Source organism: Rhinatrema bivittatum, chromosome 15 (assembly GCF_901001135.1).
Source record: "Rhinatrema bivittatum chromosome 15, aRhiBiv1.1, whole genome shotgun sequence".
Classification (NCBI taxonomy): Eukaryota; Metazoa; Chordata; class Amphibia; order Gymnophiona; family Rhinatrematidae; genus Rhinatrema; species Rhinatrema bivittatum.
The window spans coordinates 37,839,238-37,866,376 of NC_042629.1; the positions used below are offsets into that span (position 1 = coordinate 37,839,238).

At 45.9% G+C, this 27,139-nt stretch overlaps 2 protein-coding genes across 6 annotated transcripts in view; one reads left to right on the plus strand and one right to left on the minus strand.

Moving 5' to 3' along the window:
* CCDC191 (coiled-coil domain containing 191) overlaps positions 1-10,117 on the minus strand; it is a 62,199-nt gene extending 52,082 nt beyond the window's left edge. Inside the window, exon 1 of the mRNA XM_029577729.1 lies at positions 9,838-10,117. Within this exon, the coding sequence (XP_029433589.1) occupies positions 9,838-9,930 (93 nt within the window). The 5' untranslated portion in view covers positions 9,931-10,117. The remainder of the gene's footprint in view (positions 1-9,837) is intronic.
* The window catches only part of QTRT2 (queuine tRNA-ribosyltransferase accessory subunit 2), a 55,513-nt gene extending 29,777 nt beyond the window's left edge, over positions 1-25,736 (plus strand). Inside the window, exons 1-9 of one of the 5 annotated variants that reach the window (XM_029577733.1) lie at positions 10,211-10,302; positions 19,345-19,576; positions 20,312-20,367; positions 20,511-20,587; positions 21,048-21,266; positions 21,394-21,593; positions 22,078-22,229; positions 22,324-22,444; positions 22,625-25,736. In XM_029577733.1, coding sequence (XP_029433593.1) covers positions 19,377-19,576; positions 20,312-20,367; positions 20,511-20,587; positions 21,048-21,266; positions 21,394-21,593; positions 22,078-22,229; positions 22,324-22,444; positions 22,625-22,862 — 1,263 coding nt within the window. In that variant the 5' untranslated portion in view covers positions 10,211-10,302; positions 19,345-19,376 and the 3' untranslated portion in view covers positions 22,863-25,736. The other 4 variants (XM_029577732.1, XM_029577735.1, XM_029577734.1 and 1 more) reach the window with 4 other exon arrangements.
* Positions 25,737-27,139: the final 1,403 nt, after the last annotated feature.

Genomic DNA, 27,139 nt, shown 5'->3' on the forward strand with positions numbered 1-27,139 from the left:
GCCCACCGGCAATGGTTGTCCACTTAACAAATAAGCCAAATTAATGGTTTCCTTTAACCAACGAGCTATCATGGTCTTGGAAGCCATATTACCCCGACGAGGTCCACTCCAGAGCATAAATAGATGATCAGACACCCTGAACTCATTGGTAAGTTCCAGGTAACAGAGCAAAGCTCGGCGAACATCCAACTTCTTTAAATCCTTAAAAGCGGGGTCCGACCGGTCATGCTCAGAGAAAGCTGGCAGCTCCACTAACTGATTCAAATGGAAAGAAGACACCACCTTGGGTAGAAAGGATGGAACCATATGCAGGGAAACGTCCGAATCAGAAATCCTCAAAAAGGGCTCCCTACACGACAACGCTTGAAGCTCCGACAGGCGGCAAGTGGAGGCAATCGCCACCAAAAATACGACCTTCAAGGTGAGATCTTTCAAAGTTACCCTACACAGAGGCTCAAAGGGTGCCGAACACAAGGCTTTAAGGACCAAATTCAAATTCCAAGACGGACATGGATCCCGTACAGGAGGTCTCAAATGCTTTACCCCGCGTAAAAAACGGGAGACATCTGGGTGCGCCGCCAGACTTAGTCCACGTATGTTACCGTGCAAGGAACCGATCGCGGCCACCTGCACTCGTAATGAACTCCAGGACAATCCTTTGGATACACCATCTTGAAGAAAGCTCAAGACCTCAGACTCCCGCCTGGGTAGACTCAAGTCTCCTGGCGAGACACCAAGTATCGAAAACCTTCCAGACCCTTACATAAGACAAGGAAGTGGAAACCTTACGGGACTGTAACATGGTAGATACCACCGCATCTGAATACCCCTGGGATGTCAGACATTTCTTCTCAAAAGCCATGCCGCTAGACAAAAGCATTCGACCTGATCGAAATAAACTGGACCCTCATGGAGGAGGTCCGGCAGATCCGGAAACCTCAAGGGACCGTCGATGGCCATATTGATCAGATCCACGAACCATGGACGTCTCAGCCACTCGGGAGCGACGAGAATTACCTCTGATGGATCCACTTCTATTCTGCGAAGAGTTCGCCCGATGAGTGGCCAAAGAGGAAACACATAGCAGAATTTCCTTCAGCCAGGGGAGAACTAACGCGTCCACACCCTCCGCGCACGGCTCCCTGTGACGGACAAAGAAGCATGGCGCCTTGGTGTTCCGGAACGTCACCATTAGGTCCACCCAAGGTGTTCTCCAATGGGCACAAATGCAATGAAAGGCTTCGTCTACGAGTTCCCATTCTCTGATATCTAGGTAATGTCGACTGAGGTAGTCCGCTCGAACATTGTCGATCCCGGCAATGTGAGAGGCCGCTATGCTGAACAGATTTCATTCCGCCCAAGCGATCAGTAACCGAACTTCCAATGCTACTGGCTGACTTCTGGTTCCTCCCTGTTAGTTGATATACACCACCGTGGTCGCTTTGTCGGACAGAATGCATATCGACTTATCGCAGAGAATTGGCAGGAACGCCTGCAGTGCCAACCTCACCGCTCTGGTCTCTAGCCAATTGATAGACCACCGAGCCTCCTGTGAGGACCACCTGCCCTGCACGGATGTCCGCTGACAAACCGCTTCCCAACTATATAGGCTGGAATCCGTGGTGACCATCATCCAATCTGGAATGACCAAAGGCACTCCCCGCCTTAAATTGTCCGGGTTGAGCCACCAGGCAAGGCTGGAATGAGCTGAACCCGTCAGGGGCAACTGAATATGGAACTGTTCTGAGACAGGGTTCCAGCGGGAGAGTAAAGCTGACTGCAAAGGTTGCATATGAGCGAAGGCCCAAAGAACCAACTCCAGAGTCGAAGTCATGGAACCCAGCACCTGTAAGTAATCCCAAACAATCTGAGAGGGATTGGCTAGCAGGGTCCTTACCTGCCGCTGAAGTTTGACCCGACGCTCCTCAGTGAGGGACACCGTGCCCTGCCGAGTATCGAACAGAGCTCCCAAAAACTCCAATGACTGGGAGGGGACCAGGTGACTCTTGGCCGGGTTGATTACCCAACCCAGAGTCTTTAGTAACTGCAGCACACGAGTGATTGCCTCCTGGCAACGCAATTCCGACTTTGCCCTGATCAGCTAATCGTCCAAATACGGATGTACTAGGTATCCCTCTTTGAAGCTGCGCCGCCACCACTACCATGACCTTGGTGAATGTCCTGGGCACAGTGGTGAGCCCGAATGGCAGAGCGCGGAACTGATAGTGGTGCCCCAATACGAAAAACCTTAAATAACATTGATGATCTGCGCGGATGGCGATGTGCAGATAGGCTTCGGTGAGATCCAGTGAGGCCAGAAATTCCCCCATCGCACCGAGGCAATGACGGACCTTAGAGTTTTCATTTGGAAGCGAGGAATCCGTAGGCATCTGTTCACCCGCTTGAGATTGAGAATAGGATGAAATGTTCCTTCCTTCTTGGGTACCACGAAATAAATGGAGTACCGGCCCTTCCGGACCTCCACCGTCGGCACCGGCCTTCAGGCGCACTCCAAGGGCGAGAAGCCGTTGGAGCGTCTCTTGTATCACTTCGCGTTTTGGCTCCTGATCGCAGGGAGAAACTAGGAATCGCTGGTGGGGCCTGCGTGCAAAATCTAACGTGTTTTATCACGGAAAGGACCCACTGGTCTGACGTGATTTTGGCCCACTCCTCGGAGTCAATCTGCCTCCCACCACTGGGAATGAGGACTGAGCCGGCCACCCATCATTGTGAAGTCTTTCCACTCGGTACACTCTGTCTGGAGCCAGGTCTACCAAAACGCCGCCCACGAAAGGACGGAGTGTAGGACTGCTGCCTGCTGGCATTGTGACAAAAGGAAGAACCTGATCCCCGAGAAGTCCGGGACTTCCTACCCCCGCAAAGCCGAGTCTTGGAAGAAAAGTTTCCTCTCGACTTCAGCTTATCCTCCGGCAGCCGATGTACCTTATTCTCACCCAAGGACTGAATCAGGTCCTCTAGCTCCTTACCAAAGAGAAGCTTACCCTTAAACGGCAGGGAGCCCAGGCGAGCCTTGGAAGAGACATCCACCGCCCAGTGGCGTAACCACAACAGATGTTGGGCGGACACCGCCGACACCATAGACCTGGCCGATGTGCGCAGCAAATCGTAAAAAGCATCCGCGCTGTAGGCAATGACAGCCTCCAGGCGACCCGCCTGAAGAGCTTCCTCCTGGGACAACGAGTCATTGGCCAGTAGTTGCTGTACCCAGCGTAGACCTGCCCTCAATGAAAAATTGCTACACATCGCTGCCCTTATCCCTAGGGCAGACACTTCAAAAATCGTTTTAAGCTGAACTTCCAATTTACAATCCTGCAGGTCCTAAAGGGCCGTGCCCCCTGTAATCTGGATGGTGGTCTTTTTCGTGACCGCCGCCACTGCTGCATCCACCGTAGGAACCTGCAAGAGTTCCAAAGCCTCCTCAGGCAAGGGGTATAACTTATCCATCGCCTTCGCTACCTTAAGACCCAAATCCGGAGTGTCCCACTCCTTAAACAGTAAATCCGTGGCTGAAAAATGAAAGGGGAAGGACGAAGGAGGCCCCCATAGACCCAGAACCACAGGGTCCGTAGCTCCTAGGCGCGACTCCACCTGAGGCAGCTGAATCCTTAGCTCCCCCAAAATAGCTGGGATGAGAGGCCCTAACTCATCCCTGCGAAACAGGCGGACCACCTTTGGATCATCCCCGTTTGCCCCATGGACCCCTCTGAGCCCGCCCTGTTGCGTCTCGGCCTCTCACTCCATCCCCCGTGGGGGCTGAGAAGGTAACTCCCGTTCGTCCGGGTCCTCCGATTCCTCCGAATTTGAGGAAGGCTCAGGGTCAGGCACCGGGGTCCTTAGGGGCTTTGGTCTCTGGTCGGCCGAGGCCCCTGCATTAGGGGGGCCCCGAGACCGCTTTGGAGGAAGGGCTGGGATTCCAGGGGGAAGGGGTCTTCTCTTATGTGCCCTCCGGGCCTTAAAGGCCTTATGCATTAACAGGACAAAATCTGAAGAAAAAGAAGACTCGGAAGAGGTATCATCCGGTCCCTTGCAGCCGAATCATCAACATTCACCCTGACACTAGGCGCAGGTCTGCGCCCCTCGGGGACTCTGCGTTGAGGTGACAAACTCGGGGGAAGGTCACCCTCCCCTGGAACTGCCTGTGCTGCAGCACCCCCTACCCCCGAAGGAGACATAATGGCGGCCGCCACCAGGACTGCCGAACCCTAGAGACCTAAAATGGAGCCCGTTCCCGCGCTTCCCGGGAATGTGCCAGGGATTGCGGCAGGCAGCTTCCCAAATGCTCCCATAAAAGCCTGTACCTGCAGGACCACTCGTTTCGGCGGCGCGGAGGCACCTTCACCCCCAGAGACGCAGGAAGTACAGAGACCGTCCCGAGATAGGCGCGCACGCGCCGCACCGCAGGCCCGACATGCGGCCGGACGCGGCATGGTCGGGCAGGCAATCAGATTCAACACCTACCCCCCGAGAACGTGGCGAAACTGTGTCGAAATCCCCCCCCTCCCCCACAAATGGAAGGGCAGTGGGAGACAATGCGAGCAAAATAAAAAATGACTTTTTTTTTTTTTTTTTTTTAAAGTACCTGTCCAGCCGCCTCGGGTCCTGAATCCACTGGGGGGAGTGAGCCAGGCTCCCCGGTATCACCCCCAGTGGTAGGGTGGGTTTGAAAAACGGGTCCTCAACCCCCAACACCAAGAGCCTCTGTAACCAGGGAGGATGGTCCCCTCAGGATCTTGCAACCCCCTGGGAGGCAAGAGACCCTGACCTTGTTTGTTTGTCTCTACAAACTTTTTTTTTTTTTAATTTTTAAATTTTGCCTAACCCTATCTAAAACCCTAGGCTAGGCCCCACCAGACTGTAGGTTTGGCATATCCTCCACCTGCTGGAGACAGAAGAATACTGCCAGACTGTAGGTGGCACCAACCTATACGAGGCAGAATTTGTTTGGTAAACTTCTGTCTCCATCTGCTAGAGGGGGGGGGGGCCAAACCCAGGAGTCTGGACTGATCTGGGTACGTACAGGGAAGGAGGAGTTCAGAAATCCACTTCTTATTCCTGGGATAAGCAGCTTGGACTCTATCTACTCCTTGAGATCCTGCCAGTTACCTGTGACCTGGATTGGCCACTGTTGTAAAAAGGATACTGGGCTTGATGGACCTTTGGTCTTACCCAGTATGGCAAATCTTATATACTTGTAGCGCCCCACCTTGGGTCAGCTACTAGATGATCCTAGGCCCCTTCTTAGTATATCTCTGTGAGCCTTTCATCCCCTTGAGCCTCTCCCAACCTGGAGGGCTGGGATTGTTTGCCTGATCCTATTTAGTGAAGCCATTTTAATATTCAGTGTGATTATTTTGAGTTATTCTCAGAGCAGTGAAGATGCAGATTTCTTACTCCCTGGTGAGGCCTCCCTGCCTCATCCTTTATTTTTGAAGAGGTTCCTCTCTGCGCACACCCTGCCAGAGGGAGGTCCCCTAATTATCTGCAGTGAGAGATTTTTGATGGATCCCCTTTCAGGACTCTCGAGAAGGGGCTAGACCTGTGACCCTCACTCCACTCCTTAGGTGAGGCAAGTACCAGTGACCGTACCCACAGCATGAGATTTTTGATGGCCAAGATGTATCCTGATTTTTCAAAAGGGACAGCTGCTTAAACCATGCACCCTTAAAGAAGGCTTCCCAGGACACAAAGGTCAAAGGCTAAAGACCTGTAAGCCCTAATCTACTCACTGGATGGGGCAAGCACCAGTGACAGTGAAGCAGAAGTCACCAAGAGATTTTTACAGAAAGCAACTTGTGTATATTGTTTGTGGGGAGATTTTTGACTCACCCCTCTCTACAGAGTTCCAGGGCTGGGATAACCTGATTCCCCCTTCCTACAGATTTTTCCTACATATAAAGTCACCAACACCAAGACTGACAAACTGAAGAGTAGTAAATCACCTGGACCGGATGGTATACACCCCAATTATTAGGATGGTATACACCCCAATTATTAGGAAGGGAATGGAAAATAAAACGGAGGATGTCATAATGCCTCTGAATCGCTCCATCGTGAGACCGCACCTTGAATACTGTGTGCAATTGTACATCTCAAAAAAGATATAGTTGCACTGAAGAAAGTGCAGAGAAGGGTGACCAAAATTATAAGGGGCATGCCCTATTAGGAAATGCTAAAGAAATTAGGATTGTTCAGTTTGGAGAAGAGACGAGTGAAGGGGGATATGATAGAAGTCTACAAAATCATGAAAAGACTTTAACAAGTTAATGTAAATTGGTTATTTACTCTCTCAGATAATAAAAGGACCAGGGGCAATCCATGAAGTTAGCAAGTAGCTCATTTAAAACAAATTGAAGAAAATTCTTTTTCACTCGGTGCATAGTTAAGCTCTGGAATTCATTGCCAGAGGATGTAGTTACAGCAGTTAGTGTAACTGGGTTTAAAAAAAGTTTGGATAAGTTTGTCGAGGATAAATTTATAAATTGCCAGTACAGTAATTAATAAGCAATAGTAGCTTGTGATCTATCTAATGTTTGGATACTTGCCAGTTACTTGTGACTTGGATTGGCCACTGTTGGAAACAGGCTACTGGGCTCGATGAAGCTTGTCTGACTCAGTATGGCATTTCTTATGTTCTATGTAAGGGTCACCAACCCCCTGCTCATCTGCCTCAAACCAGAAGGGATGGCCCAGGACCTCACAACCCTCTGGAAGGATCCAGAAATCTTTTTATTGAATTCCTTTTTTTTTCTCTCCAGACTGCAAGTTTTACTCCATCTACTGGAGACAGAGAAATACTGAGGGACTGCAGGTGCACACTGGGTTATGACAGTATCAGTAAAACTTTCTCTGTCTCCATCTGCTGGCAGGGAGGCAAAACCCAAGAATCTGGATCGATCTGGGTATGTACAGGGAACTCCCTGAGTAACACTTTTACTGATTATTTTAACAACAAAATAATATTAATTTAGAAGCAGTTAGGGAGTGTAGATTTACCGAGTGAAAATACTCCAGTCATTGAATATGAACATGGGTGGACAGAATTTAGACCACTTGCATTATGGGAAAGTATTACTATAGTGGCAGGTTTAAGAAGAACCTTTTCCCTACTGGATCCATGTCTCTTTTTGATTGTAAAGAATCTGAAGGAACAAACATTTGAGGTTATAAAGAGGTTGATTGATAGTTCCCTTGTAGACAGCAATGTTCCAAATATATTGAAGAAAGCTACGGTTCGTCCAGTTTTGAACATCATCAATAAATCATAGCTGACAAACTATAGACCAGTTTCTAACTTGCCAAGTCTTGCAAAAAAAAAAAAGTATGCTGATGCAGTTGGATGATTATTTGATAGACTGTAATGCACTTAATGATGTTTTAGGAAACACCATAGTTATTGTTGTTGTTGCTTCTTGATACTTTGTTTTATAACTTGGAGATTAGGCAAGAGTCCTAGTACATCCAATTAGATATTTCGAGTGCTTTTGACACTGTCAAGCATGACATCCTTCTTGCACATATCGGTAATATTGGGATATCTGGGGTGGTATATAAATGGTTTTGTTCCTTTTTTACAAGACTGGATATAGAGAGTTCAGATGGGAGAACAGGTCTCCTCATGGAGGGAGTTGACCTCAGGAATCAGCCCTGTCTGTAGTTCTTTTCAATTTATATCTTTCCCCTTTAGGGGATATTCTTAAAATGTTGGGGTTGGTTTATTATCTGTACACAGATGATGTTCAGTTTTATATTTCATGTGATTTGAATGGTATTTTTTCATTAAAGGTAAAAGCTTGGTTAGCTAGTAATAGGCTATGCCTCAATTATAATGAAAAGTAAGCTTTTGTGGGTTGAAAAGAATTCCTCTGGTCAAAATTTGCCCAATATTACGATTGAAGGTACTTAGATACCATTGTTATCAGAGGTAAGAAACCTTGGCGTTTGTTAGATTCACAGTTAACTATGTACCCACAAGTAAAGCCGATGGCCAAGACTGCTTTCTATAAACTGAAAATGTTAAGACCACTAAAATCCTGGTTACCAGCAGAACCATTTAGAACAGTAGTCCAGATTTTAGTATTAGGACATCTAGATTATTGCAGCAGTTTGTGTGTGGTGCTCTCACATAAGTTATTGCATGTTTTACAATTGGTTCAACATGCAGCTGCACAGATACTCATGGGTTTATCAAAATTTATTTATTTATTTTTCGCTTTTCTATACCGATGTTCCTGTAAAATATACATATCACAACGGTTTACAATGCAACCAAAACGTTCGCTCAGGGCGATACAAAGAACAGAGGTAGCAATTAACAGTAGAACGGGACCTAACATAACATATCCTTACATGATCATATAAGGCTGGTAGTGAGAGAATTGCACAGGTTACCAGTCAAATATAGATCTAGTTTTAAATTACTTGCAATTACATATAAATTGATGTATTCAGAGAGTTATTGCATTTTTAAAGAGAGGATTGGGTGTTATATGCCCACACACTCATTACACTCTGAAGGTAAAAGCTGTTTCAAGTGCCTGCTAATTGGGTCTATAAACATTAATTTATACTTGCAGGGGTATTTCTTTTATCTCACTGACATTATGGAATGAATTGCCATTGCAGCTAAGGGAAGAGAGGGACATTAAGGCATTCAGAAAAGGTGTTAAAATGATCTTGTTCAAGGAAGCATTTGATTAAAGTATTGAGCCAGCATTAATTAATTAATGAATCTTGCAAGTTCTGATTGTTTCAAATATGTATATTTTAATATGTTTTTATATTAACGTTTTGTGTGTTTACTATGTGATCCATAGTAAACGCTTTGTGCAAGAAAGCTGCGGAATATAAGAATTTAATAAATAAATAAAAATGAAAATAGATTTTAGTTGTTAAAAAATCAGTAAACATTTAATATAACACCCATGGGCCAATGCATCCAAACCGCACATCCAACCCCGCATCCACTCCCGCGAAGCTAATAGCACTCATCACATGTAAATTCATGTTAATGAGGATATTGGCTATTACCTTCCGATGCCAAAAAAAAGTGTGTGCCAGAAACAAACATTTTACTCTCAGAAATTAACGCTTGCACCTGCTTTATATCGTGGGGATATTAAGCCAGAAAAACTGAAAAAAAGGAGTTAGATTAAAAAAAAAAAAAGTGTTTGTTTTTTTTTAAAGTGTGCCCGTGGTCGGGTTAGGAAAAAGGATGTTCAATTAATGAGTGTCCATTTTCCTAACCTGTGGCTGTGCAGGTTACTTATGTAGGGAAAAAAGTTAGGGGTTAGTACCGAGTGTCAGCACTAGCTATCTAACATAGGACTAGACAAATGACTAGCAGGTCTAAATTTAGATCCATTTTCTGATGAAAATTTCAGCCCCTAAATTCTGTTGAAAATAGATATCCAAGATTCCTAAATTTAAAAGATCAGCTTTTTTAAATATGGGCCTCTATAGTACTATGAGATTTTAATATGCTAGTTTGTATGCATTTACAGAATGCTAAATAGATATGTACTTATATATTTATTCCCGTGCTCTGCGTTTTGTTTTTTTGTTTGTTTTGAGAAACCAATGAGTACTAAAGACTTTCTATAATAATCCAGGAAAACGCATACGCTAAATGATGCCAGGTATTGGGAGAGGGAGATAGAGCCTACACTTCAGGAAAAACAGCTCTTCAGCCAAATTTCTGAACCTTTTTACTAGTCGAGTATTTTTTTTATGAGTTAATCGAAGTTAAAAGTTGAATTTCTATTGCAGAAATTGCTGTTATGCTAGAAGGGAACTGCTAGTAAATAGTTTCAAAAGTACCTTCGGCTTTTCCTTCTTGGTGAATCTCTTCCAGCGGAAAAGTTCAGCTTTCTTTTTCCCCGAGCAGGCCATTTCCTTCATTGCAATTAGCATTCTTTCCAACCAGCTCTGCCAACCAGACTTTTAGTAAGCCCCAGAACTGAAAGTAGAACTCTATACAAAGCCGCCTAGCCAGCAGCCCATGCTCAAGAATGTCACCTGTAGGAATTCGCTCTCACGTGTTAAACATAAAAGGACTCATTTTATGTTAGGATCACTTTTATTCCTCTCGCTGCAGTGGCAAAGCTTGTGCTGCCCGAAGGACACTGGGGGTTGTAGTTTAGTCGGAGTGTCGCTCAAATCATAGTCGACTAGAGGCGGACTGTCTCTCCCGTGACACAACGCGCGGCAACGGAAGCGTCCGTACTGTTGCTGTAGCAACCATCCGCTTCGACTCCGACGTTCCCGTTGGGTTTCCCGTGACAGGTAAGCAAGGGCGCACTGGTGATGACTGTTGTCCGGCTTTGATGACGCGTTCGTGCCGCTGGAGAGGAGGAGGAAGTTTGTTGCTGCTACACGTGTGAGTTGGGGGACACGGGATAGTCAGGACTGTTCCCCTATAGCTGAGATTATAAGGCGAATTATTTCGCTTTTTCGCCAAGGGCAGGGTTTGGAAGTATAAGCTAAGGACAGTTCCTTCTTGCCGTTTGACACACAATAAGAACCTGGGCGATGGCTGGGGTGGGAGGAGGTAGTTACATTGGCATGTCCCCAATGGAGTCTGAGTATTATAGCATTAATTAGGAATTAATTCTATAACACTCGGACTCCAGTGGCGACGTACTGACGTAACTTGCAGGCAGCTGCGTTTACCGGAACTTTGAAGCACGTTATTTGCGCGCAAGACTTGCAAGGTGTTCTGCATGCATTCCAACAGACCGATGCCTATTTGAATCCAAAGGCGCCCTGCTCTGGCCAAAAAAAGACAAGCCCACCCCGCGCCATCTACATCCAACAGACCGATGCAATATCGTGCGCTCTGGTTGGCGCACAGCCTAACCAGCCATTGAACATGCGTTTTGGACCTGCTAGGCTAACACCCGATACTATAAGTGGTTAGGACGTCCAAACTCACAGGTAGCTAATGGTGCTCATCACATGTAAATACCATGTAGATAAGGCTATTAGCTATTATCCCTGATGTGATACATCGCTGTGCACCTGACGTGCACTTTTTAACAGGGCAAATTTAATGCAAGCCCCACAGCTGACGTTGTGTTACCACACATCCATGGCTTATTTAAAAAACAAAATTTTCCGTGGTAACTCCTACTGAGGCACTTTAGGAGGCTACCAGGAGCTGATTTTGGCGATGCTGCTTCTCTCTCTTTTTTTTTATACTGTAACTCTTTGACACAGCCTCATCATCATCACTGCCGTCCACCCCATTCCCCTGCTTACCTGACAGGCGGGCAGGAGAAAGGGTCCATGTACCCGGGGTCTGCCTCTTATGTCTTGCTGTCTTGCAGTGTGTCCAAACACACAGGTTTTTCATGTCCCGAGCCAAAATCACCAAAAAGGACTCAGTTTGATATAAAAAATTAATATCTTTTAGGAGGGAAAAAAGTGAGGAACCAATGGAAAATGTATGTCCAAAGTGGGCGCCTGTTTTTTTTCAACGTGCGCACAGCCACAGCTTCCCTGGGCACCTGATGTATTTTAATGCAGCAGCTCATTAAAATATAGCATTGCACGCTGAAGAGGTGGATGTGCGTACTCCTAAGTTGGATCAAGTTTCTAACGCATGCTTTTTAGCATTGACTGCAAAACAGAAATTCCTGCTTTGCGCCCTTGCACAGAAATCCCATGCATTAAGTAGTACTTCCCAATGCAGAGAGGTTCGTTGGCACAGCTCGGATTTTCTTAGTGCCGGAAACTAACTCCAGGACAGAGATGGAGTTAAGTTTCCAGTGCTACTGCGCTGGCACTTAGACATGCCAATGCAATATCGGCATGCAAAAATCAGGCGTTCATGATTGAGCGCTCGTTTCCCTAAAGCGCGCCCATCCACCTCTCCCAGGCGCACAATGCAGTAGGCTAATGAGCTGTAGCATTAAAAAAAGAGGTGCTAGGGAAAATTTTGCGTCCCTAACATCTATTTGGCATGGGACGCCCAGGAGAAGTGGCTGTGCACCAGTTAGGAAAACAGATGCTCAATTTTACAAGCATCTGTTCTCTTAACCTGTACACAGCCACGGGTTAGGAAAATGGATGCTTGTAAATTGAGTGGCCATTTTCCTAATCTGACTGCCATCAAGACTTTTTTTTTCATGTTGCTGCTTTCTGTGGTTCCTTTGTCTTAATATCGCAATGCTATTAAGTCAGAGGAACCACAGAAATGCAGTATTTCTTGTTCATACCCCAAATCAGTCCAGACAAGTGGGTTTATGCATCCCTACCAGCAGATGGAGGCAGAGAAGAAAGCTTTGAGGCATTGCTACATAACCAAGAGTACCACCTGTAGTCCCTTAGTATTTCTCTGTTTCCAGCAGATGGTAAAGGTGCAAACCTGCAGTCTGGAGTTAAAAAAAAAAAAAAAAAAAGGAAATAATGAGATTTTGGCTCCCCGAGGTGTTAGGTTCCTTCATGGGCATCCCTCGGGTAGAGCAGGGCAAGCGGAGGTGGGTTGGTGATTCCTGTGCTAGCTCGGCCCTTGTCTTCAGGGAGGGTGAAAGCCAGTGGTTCCAGTTCCCTCATCTCCTCTGGGTCCCTGCCATCTCCAGTGCACAGCCTCCTTCACCAGAAACAGAGAAGTATTATATTTTATTTCCCTGGTTGTTATTTGCCGTGTGTGCCCTTTAATTTATTAAAAAAAAAAAAAAAAAGTCCAGGAGCAGCCTTTAGGCAGTGCTTGGGTAGCTGAGTGCAGCTTTTCTGCTAGAAGGCAGTTCCAGATGAGCAGGAACGAATTGCCGCATTTGTCAGAGCTTGATCATCACCGGACAGTGCCGCAGATAGTGCTTTCAGTCAGGGGTTATTTTTAGGCCCATTTTCACTGGCATGGCACCTCCCACGCTGCACGGGAAAGTTTGCTGCAGTTCAAGGCAGGCTCGCCTCGATTCAACCGCGTTTTGCCAGCAATGCATTTCCAGAGGGGCTGGGACTTCCGTGGGAACCCCCGGGGGCATTAAGAGCACAAGGTCAGCTGGGCTGGCTCTGAAGGAGCCAGTGGCCATTTTGTCTGCACGTGCTGGGAGTCAGGCTACTCTTTCAGAGCCTCGAGACTCCCCTCCCAAGCTGACTTGCTGGTGGCAGGGGTAAGAAAAAGGCACAGGGGGATGTGGATCCGAACCTTTCTTCTTTGGATCCAGAAGCTTTTTCAATGGAGTTTGTCCCTCTGCACTATAAAGCCAATTTGGCCAGGAAGGGAACAGGGATCAAGAGGCCTTTACCTAGGAAGTCCCGGGCGGCCTAAAGCCTGGGGATCGGAGCCATGCAGAGTCCGGAGGGATCCTGTATGCCTTGGGTCTCAAGTGCTCTGCGGTGGAAGAAGACACCTCGGAGGAGACGGATGATCCGGATCAGATGCAGGGAGGTCCGGTGGATCCGGACAAGAACCATGCTGACATGTTGGTGGATCTGATGCAGGATCTGGACTAGGATCCTATTATCGCATTGGGGGATCCAATGCAGGATCCGAACGAGGTTCTGATCGCGTAAGGTGATGATCCTCGGGTAGTTCGCCTGTCCTCTAGGTATGAGCTGGGCACGCTAATTCCCCAGGTGCTGGAGGAGCTGGGAATAAAGGTCTCTCAGGAAGATTCGGATAATGAGGGGGTAAACCTGGTCCTGGAGGGATTACGAGGGCCCCCTAAGGCTTTTCTATTGCCTAAAAAGGTGAAGAAGTTGGTGGATCATGAGTGAGAATCTCCCAAAGCAGGCTTGAAGGTAGCCAGAGCAATGGCTAAGTTATATCCCTTGCCGGAACAGACCTTGGAGTTGTAGAAGATTCCCAAGGTGGATGCGGCAGTTTCCATGGTTACCTAGAGGCAGGTTCGGCTGCTCTGAAGGATATCCAGGATTGGAAGCTGGAAATTCTACTTAAGAGGCTGTTTGAGGTTTCAGCTTTGAGCCTTCAAGTGGCGGTTGTGGAAGCTTGATGTGGATAACCTGCTTGTGCTGGGTGCAGAAGATGCACGATAAGCAGTCAGCGATGACTGCTGAGGCAGCTCAGGCTGCCTGCTTGGAGGTGAGAATGGCCTATGTGGCGGATGCCCTTTATGGTCTCTATGGCTGCGGCACGGAGACTCCTATGGCTACGAAATTGGTCAGCGGATGTGTGGTCTAAAAAGCCCAGCTGTCTAACCTCCCCTTCAAGGACAAGCTGCTCTTTGGGGAGGATCTGGAGCTCATGAAGAAGTAGGAGGAGTCGAAGGATAATAAATCGCCAGAGGACAGGACAACCCCCAAGAAGTCCTTCCTTCCGTGAGCTCGATTTTGAGAGGCAAGGAGATTTCACATTGGCAGGAGCCCTGGGCTGCCAGCGCAAAAAGGGAATTCGGGCAGACAGCAGTCCTTTCGAGTGCAACGTGGACCTCCGAGGGATGGTGGCTGTCAGGGGGAAGCAGAAGTAAGATGGGTCAATGAAGGTGGGCTGGTTTGCTCCTCTCCAACGGCTATCGGAGGGAGGCTGTCCCTCTTATACAAGGATTGGACCAGGATCATTTCAGACATGTGGGTCCTGGAGGTGGTAAGTGATGGTTATGCCTTAGAATTTTCTCATCTGCTCAGGGACACCTTTGTAATCTCCTGCTGCGTCTCCTGGTCCAAATGAGAGGCAGTGCAGGATACTTTGCAATGGCTACAGCTCCTGTGCGCCATTGTTCCAGTGCTCCTTCAGGAGAGAAGGCAGGGTCGGTACTCTGTGTACTTCGTGGTGCCCAAAAAAAGAGGGGACCTTTCAGCCCATTCTCGATCTACAGAAGGTCAATGCTGCCCTCCAGGTGCCATGTTTTTGGATGGAAACATTGTGCGTAAAGGGGAGTTTCTGGTGTCATTGGACTTGACGGAAGCCTATCTCCATATCCCCATTCGGGCTGAACACTGGAGGTTCATGGTCCTGGGGGAGCATTTCCTATTTCAGGCCCTTCACTTTGGGTTGGCAACAGTGCTGCGCACGTTCACAAAGGTGATGGTGGTAGTAGTGACGGCACTCAGGAAAGAAGGTATCCTGAAGCACCCATACCTATTAGCTAGTACAGGTGAAGTCGGAAGAGGAGTATTGTCACTCAGTGCAGCAAGTCCTGCATCTCCTGGACTCATTGGGCTGGGTAATGAATCTGGCAAAGAGTCATTTGAAGCCAGCCCAGTCGTTGAAATAACTGGGGGCACGCTTCGATACCAAATAGGGAAGGTGTTTCTGTCTACGGAGAGGGTAGTCAAGTTGCAGAGCCAGGTCCTTCGGCTACTGTGTTTGTCACTTCCCAGGGTCTGGGATTATTTGCATGTCCTGGGTTCCATGGCTTCTATGCTGGAATTGGTTCCGTGGGCCTTTGCTCACATGCATCCTCTACAGAGGGCTCTTATCCCGTTGGGATCCACTTTCAGAGGAATGTTAGCTTCCTTTGCCATTGCCAGAGGATGGCAGGTCCAGGTGGCTGTCTCGGCACAATCTGGAGAAGGAGGTTGGATCTGGAAGTGCCCGACTGGGATGTGGTGACCACGGATGCCAGCCTCTCTGGTTGGGGGGCGATTTGTCAAGGGAAATCGTCCCAGGGTCAGTGGTCATCAGAGGAGTCGACCTGGTCCATCAATTGGCTAGAACTAGGGCAGTGTTCAGGCATTGCTGGCGTTTCTTCTGCTCATTCAAGACAAGTCAGTACGAGTGTTATCGGACAATGCGACAATAGTGGTGTACATCAGTTATCAGGGCGGAATGAAGAGTTGTCTAGTAGCACTGGAGGCGCAAGAACAACATCTGGTAAGAATAGCTGCTTCCCATATGGCTGGAGTGGACAACTTGCAGGCGGACTTCCTCAGTAGACAGCATCTGGATCCGGGGGAGTGGGAGTTGTCGGTGGAGGCCTTCACCTTGATTCAGGCCAGGTGGGCCAGACCAGCGGTGGACCTCATGGAGACTCCAGGAACTACAAAGACAGATCGCTTTTTCAGTCGTAGAAGGGAGGTCGGATCAGAGGGCATCGATGCTCTCGTTCAACTGTGGCTGACACATCTGTTGCTGTATGTGTTTCCACAATGCCCTCTCATAGGTCAAGTGCTGCGGCGCATCGAACTTCATCCAGGCAGGGTGATTCTGGTGGCTTCCGATTGGCTGTGCCGGCTGTGGTTTGCGGACCTTCTTCGTCTAACATTAGGCAGCCCATTCACTTGACCCATCTGTCAGGGTTGTTGCGGCAGAGACCCGTATTTTCACACCGGGAGGATCGCTTCTGTCTAGGGGCTAGGCTTTTGAGGGGCGACGGCTCCACTTGAAGGGCTATTCGGAGCCTGTGATTGCGACTTTGCTTCAGGCAAGGAAGCCTTCCACGTCATTGGCTTAGGTCCAAGTGTGGAGAATGTTCGAAACATGGTGTTTACAGAAGAAGGTGCAACCTTTAAAGGTGGATGTTCCTCAGCTTCTGGCTTTTTTGCAAGGCAGCTTGTTTAAGGATTTGGCCTATAATATTCTCTTTGGGTTTAGGTGGCAGCCTTGGGGGTCCCTTTGAGGTAGTATTCAGGGGAGACCATTGGAGTCTCATCTGGACGTGGCTCGTTTCCTCAAGGTGGGGGGGGGGGGGGGGGGCAAAATATCTGTGTCCTCCGGTTCTGAAGATTTGTTCAGCTTGGAATCTGAATTTGGTTCTTCGGGTGCTGTGTATTCCTCCCTTTGAACAGGTTAGGAGGTCTTCTTTAAAGGATTTAACCCTGAAGGCTGTTTTCCTGGTGGCTATCTGTTCAACTCGAATGATTTCCGAGCTGCAGACATTGTCATGTAGGGACCCTTTCCTGTGCTTTTTGGAGGAAGGGGTTTCTTTACGAATGGTTCCTTCCTTTTTGCCTAAGGTGGCTTCCTCCTTTCACCTTAACCAGGTGATCGAGCTACCAGCCTTTCCGAATTTGTCAGCAGATCCTCCTATGGTGAGGGAGCTTCACTTATTGGATGTGCCAAAAATTATTTTGCAGTATCTTAAGGTGACAAATGCCTTTCAGAGATCTGATCATCTGTTTGTCCTTCAGTGGAGCAAAGAAGGGAAATAAGGCTTCCAAGGGCACTATTGCAAGATAGTTAAAAGAGACAATAGCTTCGGCTTACATCTGTAAGGGCCGGTCAGTGCCGGAGGGGTTAAGAGCGTATTCCACTTGGGCGCAGACAACCTTGTGGGCGGAATGTCATTTGCTTTCTCCGCGGGAGATTTGTCGGGAGGCGACATGGTCTTCTCTTCACACTTTTACCAAACATTACCGCTTGGACGTGCGGGTGCCAGAGGAGGCGTCTTTTGGAGAAAGTGTGTTGCACGAGGGTCTTTCGAGTTCCCGCCCAGAATAGAGGGGCTTGGGTACATCCCATTTCACTGGACTGGGATACGAACAGGAAAGGAAAATTGGTTTTTACCTGCTAATTCTCATTCCTGAAGTACCATGGATCAGTCCAGAGACCCGTCCCCATTTTGCGAAAGACTTCCTCGCTTCTGGATGTTGCTGAGCTGATATGTGATATATTCAGATTAATGAGAGGTATACATCATTTGATTTGTGCTTTGTGTTAAATCAAGGGGGCCTAGTTTTCAGGAGGCTCCAACTTTAAGTCGCTGTTCGCCCAAGGATTATTGGGGTTTGTTCAGGTAGATATCTTGGTTTGGGTACAGGTCAATACTGAGCGACTGCAGGTGGCACTCTCGGTTATGTAGCAGTGCCTCAAAGGTTTCTTCTCTGCCTCCACCTGCTGGTAGCGATGCATAAACCCATTTGTCTGGACTGATCTGTGGTACTTCAGGAACGAAAATTAGCAGGTAAGAACCAATTTTCCTTTTCTGCTTTTCTGTTCAGGTTTTGGGGTGCCTCAAGACTTAACGCCAGCTTCGGGGCTGACGTTCATTTTTGAAGGTTAAAATGTGTGCGTCAGGTGCACGGTTATATTTTACATCAGGGGTACTAGCTAATAGCCTCATCACCATGGCATTTATATGCAATGAGGGCTATTAGCTACGCACTGATCCTCATATTGCATCAGGGGTTAAGGACATGCGTCAACCTGTGCGCTAGCCTTAGCGCATGATATTGCATCGGCCTAAAAACGGGGAAAAAAAAGATGTCAGGAACACTTAGCCCTAGAGGTACTGACTTATCCAGCTATCTGGCTGCGGTTTCACCCGTCGCCATCAGTAGCAATACTGCTGGGAGGCAGGCATGACAGTAGTGAACTGTGGCTAGAAAAGGAGGCACGAGCTGAGTACCAAAATTAGCCACTTGGGCAAGGGAATGGAGGGGGTCAAGGTAGGACGGGACCAGGCATTTGGGAAGGTTGTGTGATTGAGCCCTGAAGCCATAGTAGCAGCAGCGCTTCTATCCACCTCTGTTCTGTTTCTTTTCTTTAAAGTTTTTGTGTAAGCCACCTACGTCATGAGATAGTGCGGCCTATACCTTTTGTAGAAAATAAATAAAATAAAGTTTGCAAAATTGTAGCTGCTCTGGATTCTCTCTTATGTTCAAAAATATCCAGTACAACTTGGAGCAAATATATGCTTTCAACTATCAGCTGAATTTAAATGTTTTAGAGATAAAAACTGATGTATAATCTTTCCCTCCAGCATTGGTAATAGTGGGTGGTAGTCATTGCTTCCCTAACTGCCTTGTCTTGCTTTATTTTCTTTGCAGCCTTAACCATCTAAAATGCATCCATTCCCTGATCCCTGTTTTCTAATATTTCTTTTCTCCAGACTTTAGGGGGCATCCTGATCCCCTAAAACAGCCCTTGCCCTCTGTATCCCTCTGACAACTAAACTGAGCGCTACAGAGAAGGGTTGCCTCTCTTATAAGTGTTTAGTAGTGGTAGTAAATGATCTGCTTGATCAGTGTTTCATTACTAACCATTTGGGCAAGCAGCTGGTTTCTCCCTCCTCCCCTCTTCTTCCATGCCATTTTTCTCTCCCTCCCTTTAACAGTTACTCAGAATGCCACTGTGCCAGGAATTGCAGGGGTAAAGGAAGAGACTATTTAAATACTTTCCACTTCTCTAATTTTTACAGTCCTATATTTTCACTAGCGACTGAAACGAGGTTTTCCGCACGATTTGGTAGCAGCACTGTGTTACAGACAATGACGTTTTCACTGGTGGGGGGGGGGGGGGGGGTGTTATAAGCCTCTGGTGTGCTGTAGAAGTGAGAGAGAGAGAGTCATCACTGCTTGGTTATATCCATGTGGTGCTGGGTAGGCTACGGGGTGGCTCCCTATATCTGCTAACACAGCTTCAGCAAAGACAATTAGGAGGTGAAAATGATAAATCCATCAACCTTTTTTTTGCCTTTTAAGGGTCTGGATGCCACCTGAAGCACCTCTTTAGAATGAAGCTGAATCTTGCCAAGGCAGTAAATGGTTGTCGGCTCGGGATGCTTACGAACCTGGGCAGGAATGGAGATAAAAGCATGGAGTTCCCAGCATGCATGCTGTATACTAGGACTGGCTCAGCACCTCACCTCACCTACGACACGCTGCAGACCATTGAAGGACTTCCACTAGTGGCACAAATCACCCTTTCAACGCTGTAAATAGCAAGCTTACTAGTACAAGCAGCATACTGTTGCATCTTAGGAGAATTCGGGCTGCACAGACAAAAGAATTCTTCAAACATTTTCTTTGCTAGCGGCTTAGAGAGCAGAACCCTGGAGGAAGTGAAAAAGGTGCTTCTGTGGGCACTTCCTAATGGCACCAAAGTAAAAGTCACATCAGTGGTTCCCAGGTTTAATATCTGCAGAGCACCCCTGCAGTTTATGTTAATTGTAATTTGGACCTAATGGATTGTACTCTTAAATAATTATTACATTTAGTGGGCAGAGTTATTAAAGGTGGTAACTTGGCTCTTGGGGATAAGGTCTAGTGTTTCACAGAATGCAGAGGGTTTAATTTGTACTGTACCTATGGTAATATTAGTCTTCCATATGTAAGGGGGTCATCACAGTGTCTAGGTCGTAGTGTAAGTTGAGTTGCGTTCCTTCCTGTCTCCTAGGATCAGGACGGTAAGAGGTGAGTTAATCCCATACTCCGAGAGAAGCCCAGCTTGCAGGTTAAGTGTATCAGTGGGAATGTCGGGAAGGAGTCAGCATCCTGTTTGCCAGGTACCGTAGGGAAAGTGCCCGGATGGGGGTCCTTTCTGAAGAGCAAGAAGCTCAGTGAGCCCCTGAGAAGTGTTGAAGGAAGGAAATAGCAAGGAGATGGAGGGGAGCGGGAGAGTAATGAGGCCACTTTGCTTGTCTGTCTGACGTTTTGTTTATTATTGCAGGGCGGAGCATCAGGAGGTCCTGGAAGATTACACGCAAGGAATTGGGAAGTTTGTAGGTAAGCTGCAGAAACCAGCTGCCTTGTCTTTCTCTCTTAGCCTTCCCCTCACCAGCAGCTCCCACTGAGTTTGGGAATGGAAGCTACACATAGTCTTAAATGCCTATTAAATTCCAGCAGTATTTTTCCTTTCATTTGATTAGGTATGCCAGACTCCATTTTCTATTGCTCCCTCCATGATCCAGTCACCACTTGTCTGACCGGCTTTAACACCAACAAGGTATGTTCATTGTTTCGGGAAGAGCTGGGTCCCCCACCCCCTTTTCATTTTTGTGCGGGGGGGGGGGGGTGAGGGAATTTCTTTAATCATTTCCTGTATGTACCCGGATCAGCCCAGACTGCTGGGTTATGCCTCCCTTCCAGCAGATGGAGACAGAGAAAAACTTGAAGGACACCCCTGTAAGTAGGATGCGCCACCTGCAGCCCCTTCAGTATTTCTCTGTCTCCAGCAGATGAAGGTGGCAGAACATGCAGTCCTGGTTAATTGACTCTAAACAAGAAAAAAAAAAAAAGAGAGAGTTGCAGTGACAGGAATTCTTTTAAATTTGTTTGGCTGAAACAAAGTTTAAAAAAAAAAAAAGAGCCGGGCCTTCCAAGGAGCAGAGTCATTTCTCCTTGTGTGCTTTGCCCTTCACTCCAGTGGGAATTTCTTTAATCATCATTTCTTTCCGCCTTTACAGACTGTGTCCCTTTGGGGAGCAGGAGGCCGCCTGGAAATGACCCCTCTGAAGTTTATGTCCGTTCAGCAGGCCCTTCAGGCAGACTGGTTCCAGTGCCTGTCAGATGGAGAGATAGTACCTGGTGGAAGTTCCAGGAAGAGGGCAAAGAAGTCTGTGGACAGGTCTCTAGCTTTCCTGGATGAATGCCTTCGGCTGCAGGAGGAGTCCATGGTAAACCTGGTAGAGTTGCTTGCTTTGAGTTGATTTGAGTTTGGTAACTGTTAGACTTTTGACCCTCAACGTTGATGTAGCTGGCATCGGATAGACTAGTGAGAGAAATTACTTTTATCTGGTCATTCTTTACAAGGTGCTAAAGGAGAGCGTGCTGATTGGGGCCATTGAAGGCGGGGACGTGCTGGAGGAAAGGCTGCGCTCGGCCAGGGAGACGGCAACAAGGCCTGTAGGGGGCTTTCTGTTGGATGGATTTCAAGGAGAGGCCATGAACAAGGACCACAGGCTGAGGCTCGTAGCAGCTGTGACAGGGGAGCTGCCAGAGGACAAGCCAAGGTCAGTTCTTCTTACTGTCTTAGAGTGTGCGGGGTAAGATCTTTCATGTGCCCTGCCTACAGGAAAACCGAGGGGCTGCTGAATGGATTTTGTCAGAGTTAAAAGGTTTCCTTCCTGCCGCTCTCTCTTCATCCACAGTGACTGCTCCGAGAATGCTGCCAGCATAATATTAATGGACATTTTGAAGGTCCTCCTGGAAGCTGTTAGTGAATTGGGAACACTTTCAGGGAAGAACTTCCAGATTAAGCTAGAGACAGGGCAAGCTGATAAAGCTAGACAGAAAAGATTTAAGGGGTTGTTGTCTGTGTGCCATCCGATGGTAAAAACAAATTGGACTGGGAAATACATCAAAAGCCATTAGCATATTACTGCACTTCGCAAATGTCTGGCGTGGTGGGAAAAGTATATTTGAAGGCTGTGAGTAAAGAGTTGAAAGTAATGGAGAAGAGGAATGTTTAATTTTCCCTTGGACATATTCCGGTAGGTTGATACAAGGCCTTGGTAAGCCAGATGAGGTGCTGGAGTGTGTGCAGAGAGGAGTGGACTTGTTTGATAGCTGCTTCCCTTACCAAGTAACTGAGCGGGGCTGTGCCCTGTCCTTCACTTATAACTACCAGCAGAACCCAGAGACAACAGGTAATTTTTTTTTTGTATTTATACTCCGTGTCTATTAACAAATTAAAACTTTGGGAGTAATCTATAATATCACTTGAATGTCTTCTTAAAATAGTCTTGGACCCTGCTGAGATCCAAGAGCCGGGGAGAAGTGGAGACAAGACGGATGAGAAGGAAGAATCGGACCAGAACATGCAGCAAAGGACTACATTTGAGATCTCTTTGCATGAAAAAAGGTAGTTTTATTATAAGCTGGATAAATTTCGCTTTGCACCGCTCCCTATATTGTGGCAAAGTTGCGTAACTCCGAAATTCCACGTATGAATTGAAATAGTGCAGCCATATCCAACCCCACCCACCTGGTTTAACAAGCCTAACACTGAATGTCGTCTTCCCTTTTTTGCTTTTCTTGAAAGGTATGGAGACGATTTTGGGCCCCTGGTCCAAGGCTGCTCCTGCTACTGCTGCTGCAACCATAGCCGTGCATATGTCCATCACCTTCTCATGTCAAAGGAGCTGTTGGCTGGAATTCTACTCATGATTCACAACTTCCAGCACTACTTTGCCTTCTTTCGTTCTATCCGACAGGCATTGAGAGACAATCAACTGCCCCAGCTAAAAGAACTCATCATCAAACAGAGCCCTAAAGCCTAGAAGGGAAAGGCTACTGCATTGCCTGTGCAGAGGTGAGCTTAGGGGGTGAGGGTTTCTGGTGTGGCAGGGTTAAATACAAAATAACTGTCCCCTGCATGACCACAGAGCTGGGTTCAGGATAATATACATATACGTCACATATATTATCCAGAAAATCCCGCTGGCTTGGAGTTTCAGGCTCTTTCTTAAACCCTGCAAGATTTCTTCTCCACTCACCTTCTCTTGAATTTCTTTTCCCAGTCCAGCCTGTTTCAGAAAAATACATTTCAACATTCTAGGTCTAGGATAGACTCTTTTCTAATTTATTTTTTTATAAACTCTTTGATCCATAGTAAAAGAGGGCAAACAATGACTGTATTCCTAATTAATGATTCAGTAGAGTTTGCACTGATTAGAATGTGAAAACCTTCCACTTTTTGTAACTGGTAGGAGTGAGTGGATTTTTTTAAATATAAAAAGCCTGGACCATGTGATGCACTGTGAGGACCAGGATGCTTTTCTTATTTGCTTCAGGGGCCTCTCTTCTATACTTTTATTTTGGTAAGGCTTTTCTTCATTTTTGTATCTCATCTTGTTTTCTTTTTGCAAATTCTCCCGTTAGACAATCCTCTGAAGGGCACAAGTGAGATGTAGATCATTTGATCTTACACACACTGTGCAATACAGTTGTGGTCCTGATGCTTTACGGAAAAGTTTTTATTTTATATTCATTATTTTTTTTAGGTAATTTGAGTATATGGGTGGGGGAGAGGTGTTTTCTTACTGAATGTTATTAAGATGAGTGAACAGGAAGTGATGACTTACAAAATGCTTTCTCACGTTTCTTCCTCTTATTTTTATGCTCTTCTGCCTTTGATGCGTATGGAAGTTTAGGCTGGAAAACCTCCTATAATATGATAACTGATTTTTTACTCTCAGGGCTCTAAATTGGGAATTTTTGATAATCTTGTGAAATGTGCTACTTGGAAAAAGGACTTTACCCATTTCCCTAGAGCTCATGGGACCTAATCATGGTCGAGAAACCAACAAATGATCCAATCTCTCTTTCCTATGGTTACCAATATAGTGGTTGGTCCCATGGCTGTGAACTTGCTACTAGTAGCACAGGAGATTCCCTACTTTTCTTTAATAAAAAAATGTTTGGGAGACAGGTGAGCAGAAAAGTATCACTAAATCCTAATCCTGGTTAGGTCCCAATCCATACATATTATACTTATTCTAGTGATCCCCTGTGATGTAATTGAAGCTGGTAACTATATGTTGTCCATTGAAACAGGTTCATTTTTTGAATGAACCTATTAAACTAGAAGAGATTCATAAGATAAACACTCCAGCTAAGCTTTTTAAAGCTCCCAAACCTGACGGATAGTCTAATGAGTTCCTGAACCCTTTGAAGAATCTGTAGCTAAGGAGCAGCTTTTCTCAAGCTGCCCACAGAGCTTTGATAACTGTTATCCCAAAGCCTGGGAAAGACTCTTTATAACCTGAGTCTTAGTCTTACCCCCCAGATCGCTAAATAATTCTGATATAAAAATGTTGGCTAAGCTCATGGCTGATTGCTTATTGGGTATCCTCCCTAGGAGAGACAAGTTGTAGTACAGAATTAGGACACTTGGTTGATTAGTGTCGACCCTTGTTTTTGTTAACTTTGGATCCTCTTCTTAGGATTTGTATTCATGAGGAGATTCCGGGCACTCCTGTAGGTCGTACAGCTTTTAAAATTTTTGCTGTTGCTGGTGATCATCTTCTTCATATTTCTGACACTCTTGCCTCCCCCTAAAGGTTGTTCTTCAATAATTTGGTGCTCTTTCAGGTTTAAAGCTTAAATTACAAAAGATTGGACAGTTATTGATAATCTGTTGAAGGTTTGGGCATCCTTTCCTCTGTTCTTAATGGTTAAAATTCAACTTTTTTTTTTTTTGTGAGGAATTAAGATTTCTTAACTTAAGCTTTTACAATTTGGCAGCTAATCTTTGACAAGATTTACAAATACAATAGCTAGTTAAAATTTTTTCTTCCCTTTTTACAATACTGTGGTTCTACAAGAAAATATTTGCTCCTATCTGATAATTTAAAGATTTTGGTTAATGTAAAATTTTTATGCAATGCAGGTATTAGGGTCTTGTTTTCCCATCAGGAATAGGTGTACAAAAGTATGCCGAAATGTTTTTTTGTTAGCGAAAAAGACCATTTTGCGTTGGCAGCTGCATCTTCTCAGTTTCCAGTTCCTGTATTGGAGGAAGGCCTTGCACAGCCTTGCTCTTATGGAAAAGAAGGGAGCAAAGAAACATTTTTTCTGGACTTTATATCTGGACTCTTCATCCAATAAAGTGATCTATGTTTGCTTCATAGGTGTTACTTTCTTATGGATGGTCCCTCAGCCGTTAATCTATTTTTCCTGTTTCTTTTTTTTTTTTTTTTTTTAATTCTTTATTTCTCATTTTCATTCCAATTTACAAAGAAATATATTTGAAACCTTCATACATACAATTACTTATATCCTAAATCCTAAATATACAGAAATAAGGAAACATTCACACATCAATATTCCTAAAGAATTTCAATTAATTTCCTTATATTAGGACTCAAGGTATAAGATCAAATAATCTCCAAAAGAAATAAAAGATTACATTTTAAATTATACATTGTAACTCTTCCTAAAGGAATAATAGGAGGCTGAAGTTAAGTAAACAAGAATTTAAGGAGACATAATACGATAATAAAACACCTTATATTTGACCAACTATTTTTTATTTCTAGTCCCTGCATAGCTGCTCACTTGTCTATGTAGCACTTGTAGGAGAAGATTCTGCTAACGGCATCTCTATTGTAATTGTATTAGTTTGCTGTGATTCAATAAATTGTTGCAATTGATTAACCTGGTAAAATATATATGCTTGCTCTCCTTTCTTTACCTCACATCTACATGGAAAACGTAATAAAAATCCTGTTTCTTAATTTGTGGGATAGGGGTTGGGGAGGGTTGAGCGACATGGTATGTAAAGACTTGTTTATTGCCTGCATATTAAACCATCAATGCATTTTTTTTAAATTATTATTATTTCCATACCGCCACTGCCTGGAGTCCCAGTTAGCACAAAAGAAACAAAATGAAACTCTTGGGACCACCCCCACGCCCCACCCAGAATCTTTGTAAGGCCAATGTAATAAAAAAACATGAGTAAAAAAAATCTGTGCTAAAATTTAGTGCATTAAAAAAAAAAAAGTCTCTTCCATCAGAGACTCTCTGCCCCGGGAGCAGGATCATCAAGTCCCCATTCACTGTGCCAAGAGGGTCTCCCAATGCTTAGCCCAGGTTTGGAAGTTTAACTTCTGGGGCTGAGGTGGGAGTGTAGTAGTTATACTGAAACATTCAAGAGCATTTCAGCCACCCGTTTCCAGCTGTCAGTGGCCACGCTTGAGAGGGATTTCCCTTCCTGGCCTCCTTTTCTTTTAGCTTAGAGTTTCAATTAAGGCAGGTATTAAATCCACAGGGGTTCATGTGAACACTCGAATGGCTATACTACTACTATTTATCATTTGTAAGACACACATAAGAAGCAGGTCCCAGCCGCATGGTATTTACAATCTTTATTGTAGGGAAGTGCATAGGGAGTTTAAAAGCTTACCTTTTAAAAGTTGTGTTTCACTGGATTTGAAGTTTATTTTAGGCATACAAGTTTCATCATGGCTCCAGTTGGCAATGTCAGCCATGCAGGCTAATATTTGGTAATGAAAGCCATGGGAGCAGATCAGAGCACAGAGGGAAGATGTGTAGAGAGAAACGAGAAGAAGAGATGCGGTAAGAGCAAAACCAGCAGTGATCAATGGTGCCAAAAAGCAGCGGGATAAGTCAGAGAGGATGAGGAAAGACTTTCCGTCTGCTGACCCCTGACATTCCTTCTGATCTTTCTCCTCTCTCCTCCAGTCCTTCGCTGTCCCGAGACTCAATCAGCTGCTGCTTTATTCCCATCCCCGCTTTTACAGTACCGTAGGCACTAATGCCATGTTGTGAAAATCGTAATAACAAGTGGCAATAGAAAAACCAGCTGCCCCAGTCTTATACCCCGCCAATCTAGCTCCATAAGTTCATGCAGCTCACATACACACACACAATCAGCTTCTTCCAGGTCATTTCAGCCTTCCTCCTAATGAGGAGACCTACGTCGCCAGGCCACCCATGTACCTGCTTTCCATCTGCTGAATCTGTGGAGCAGCTCTGAACCAGGTTGGCATGTTGAACTTGGGATCTCCCTGTTGGTACTGGACTGGGACTG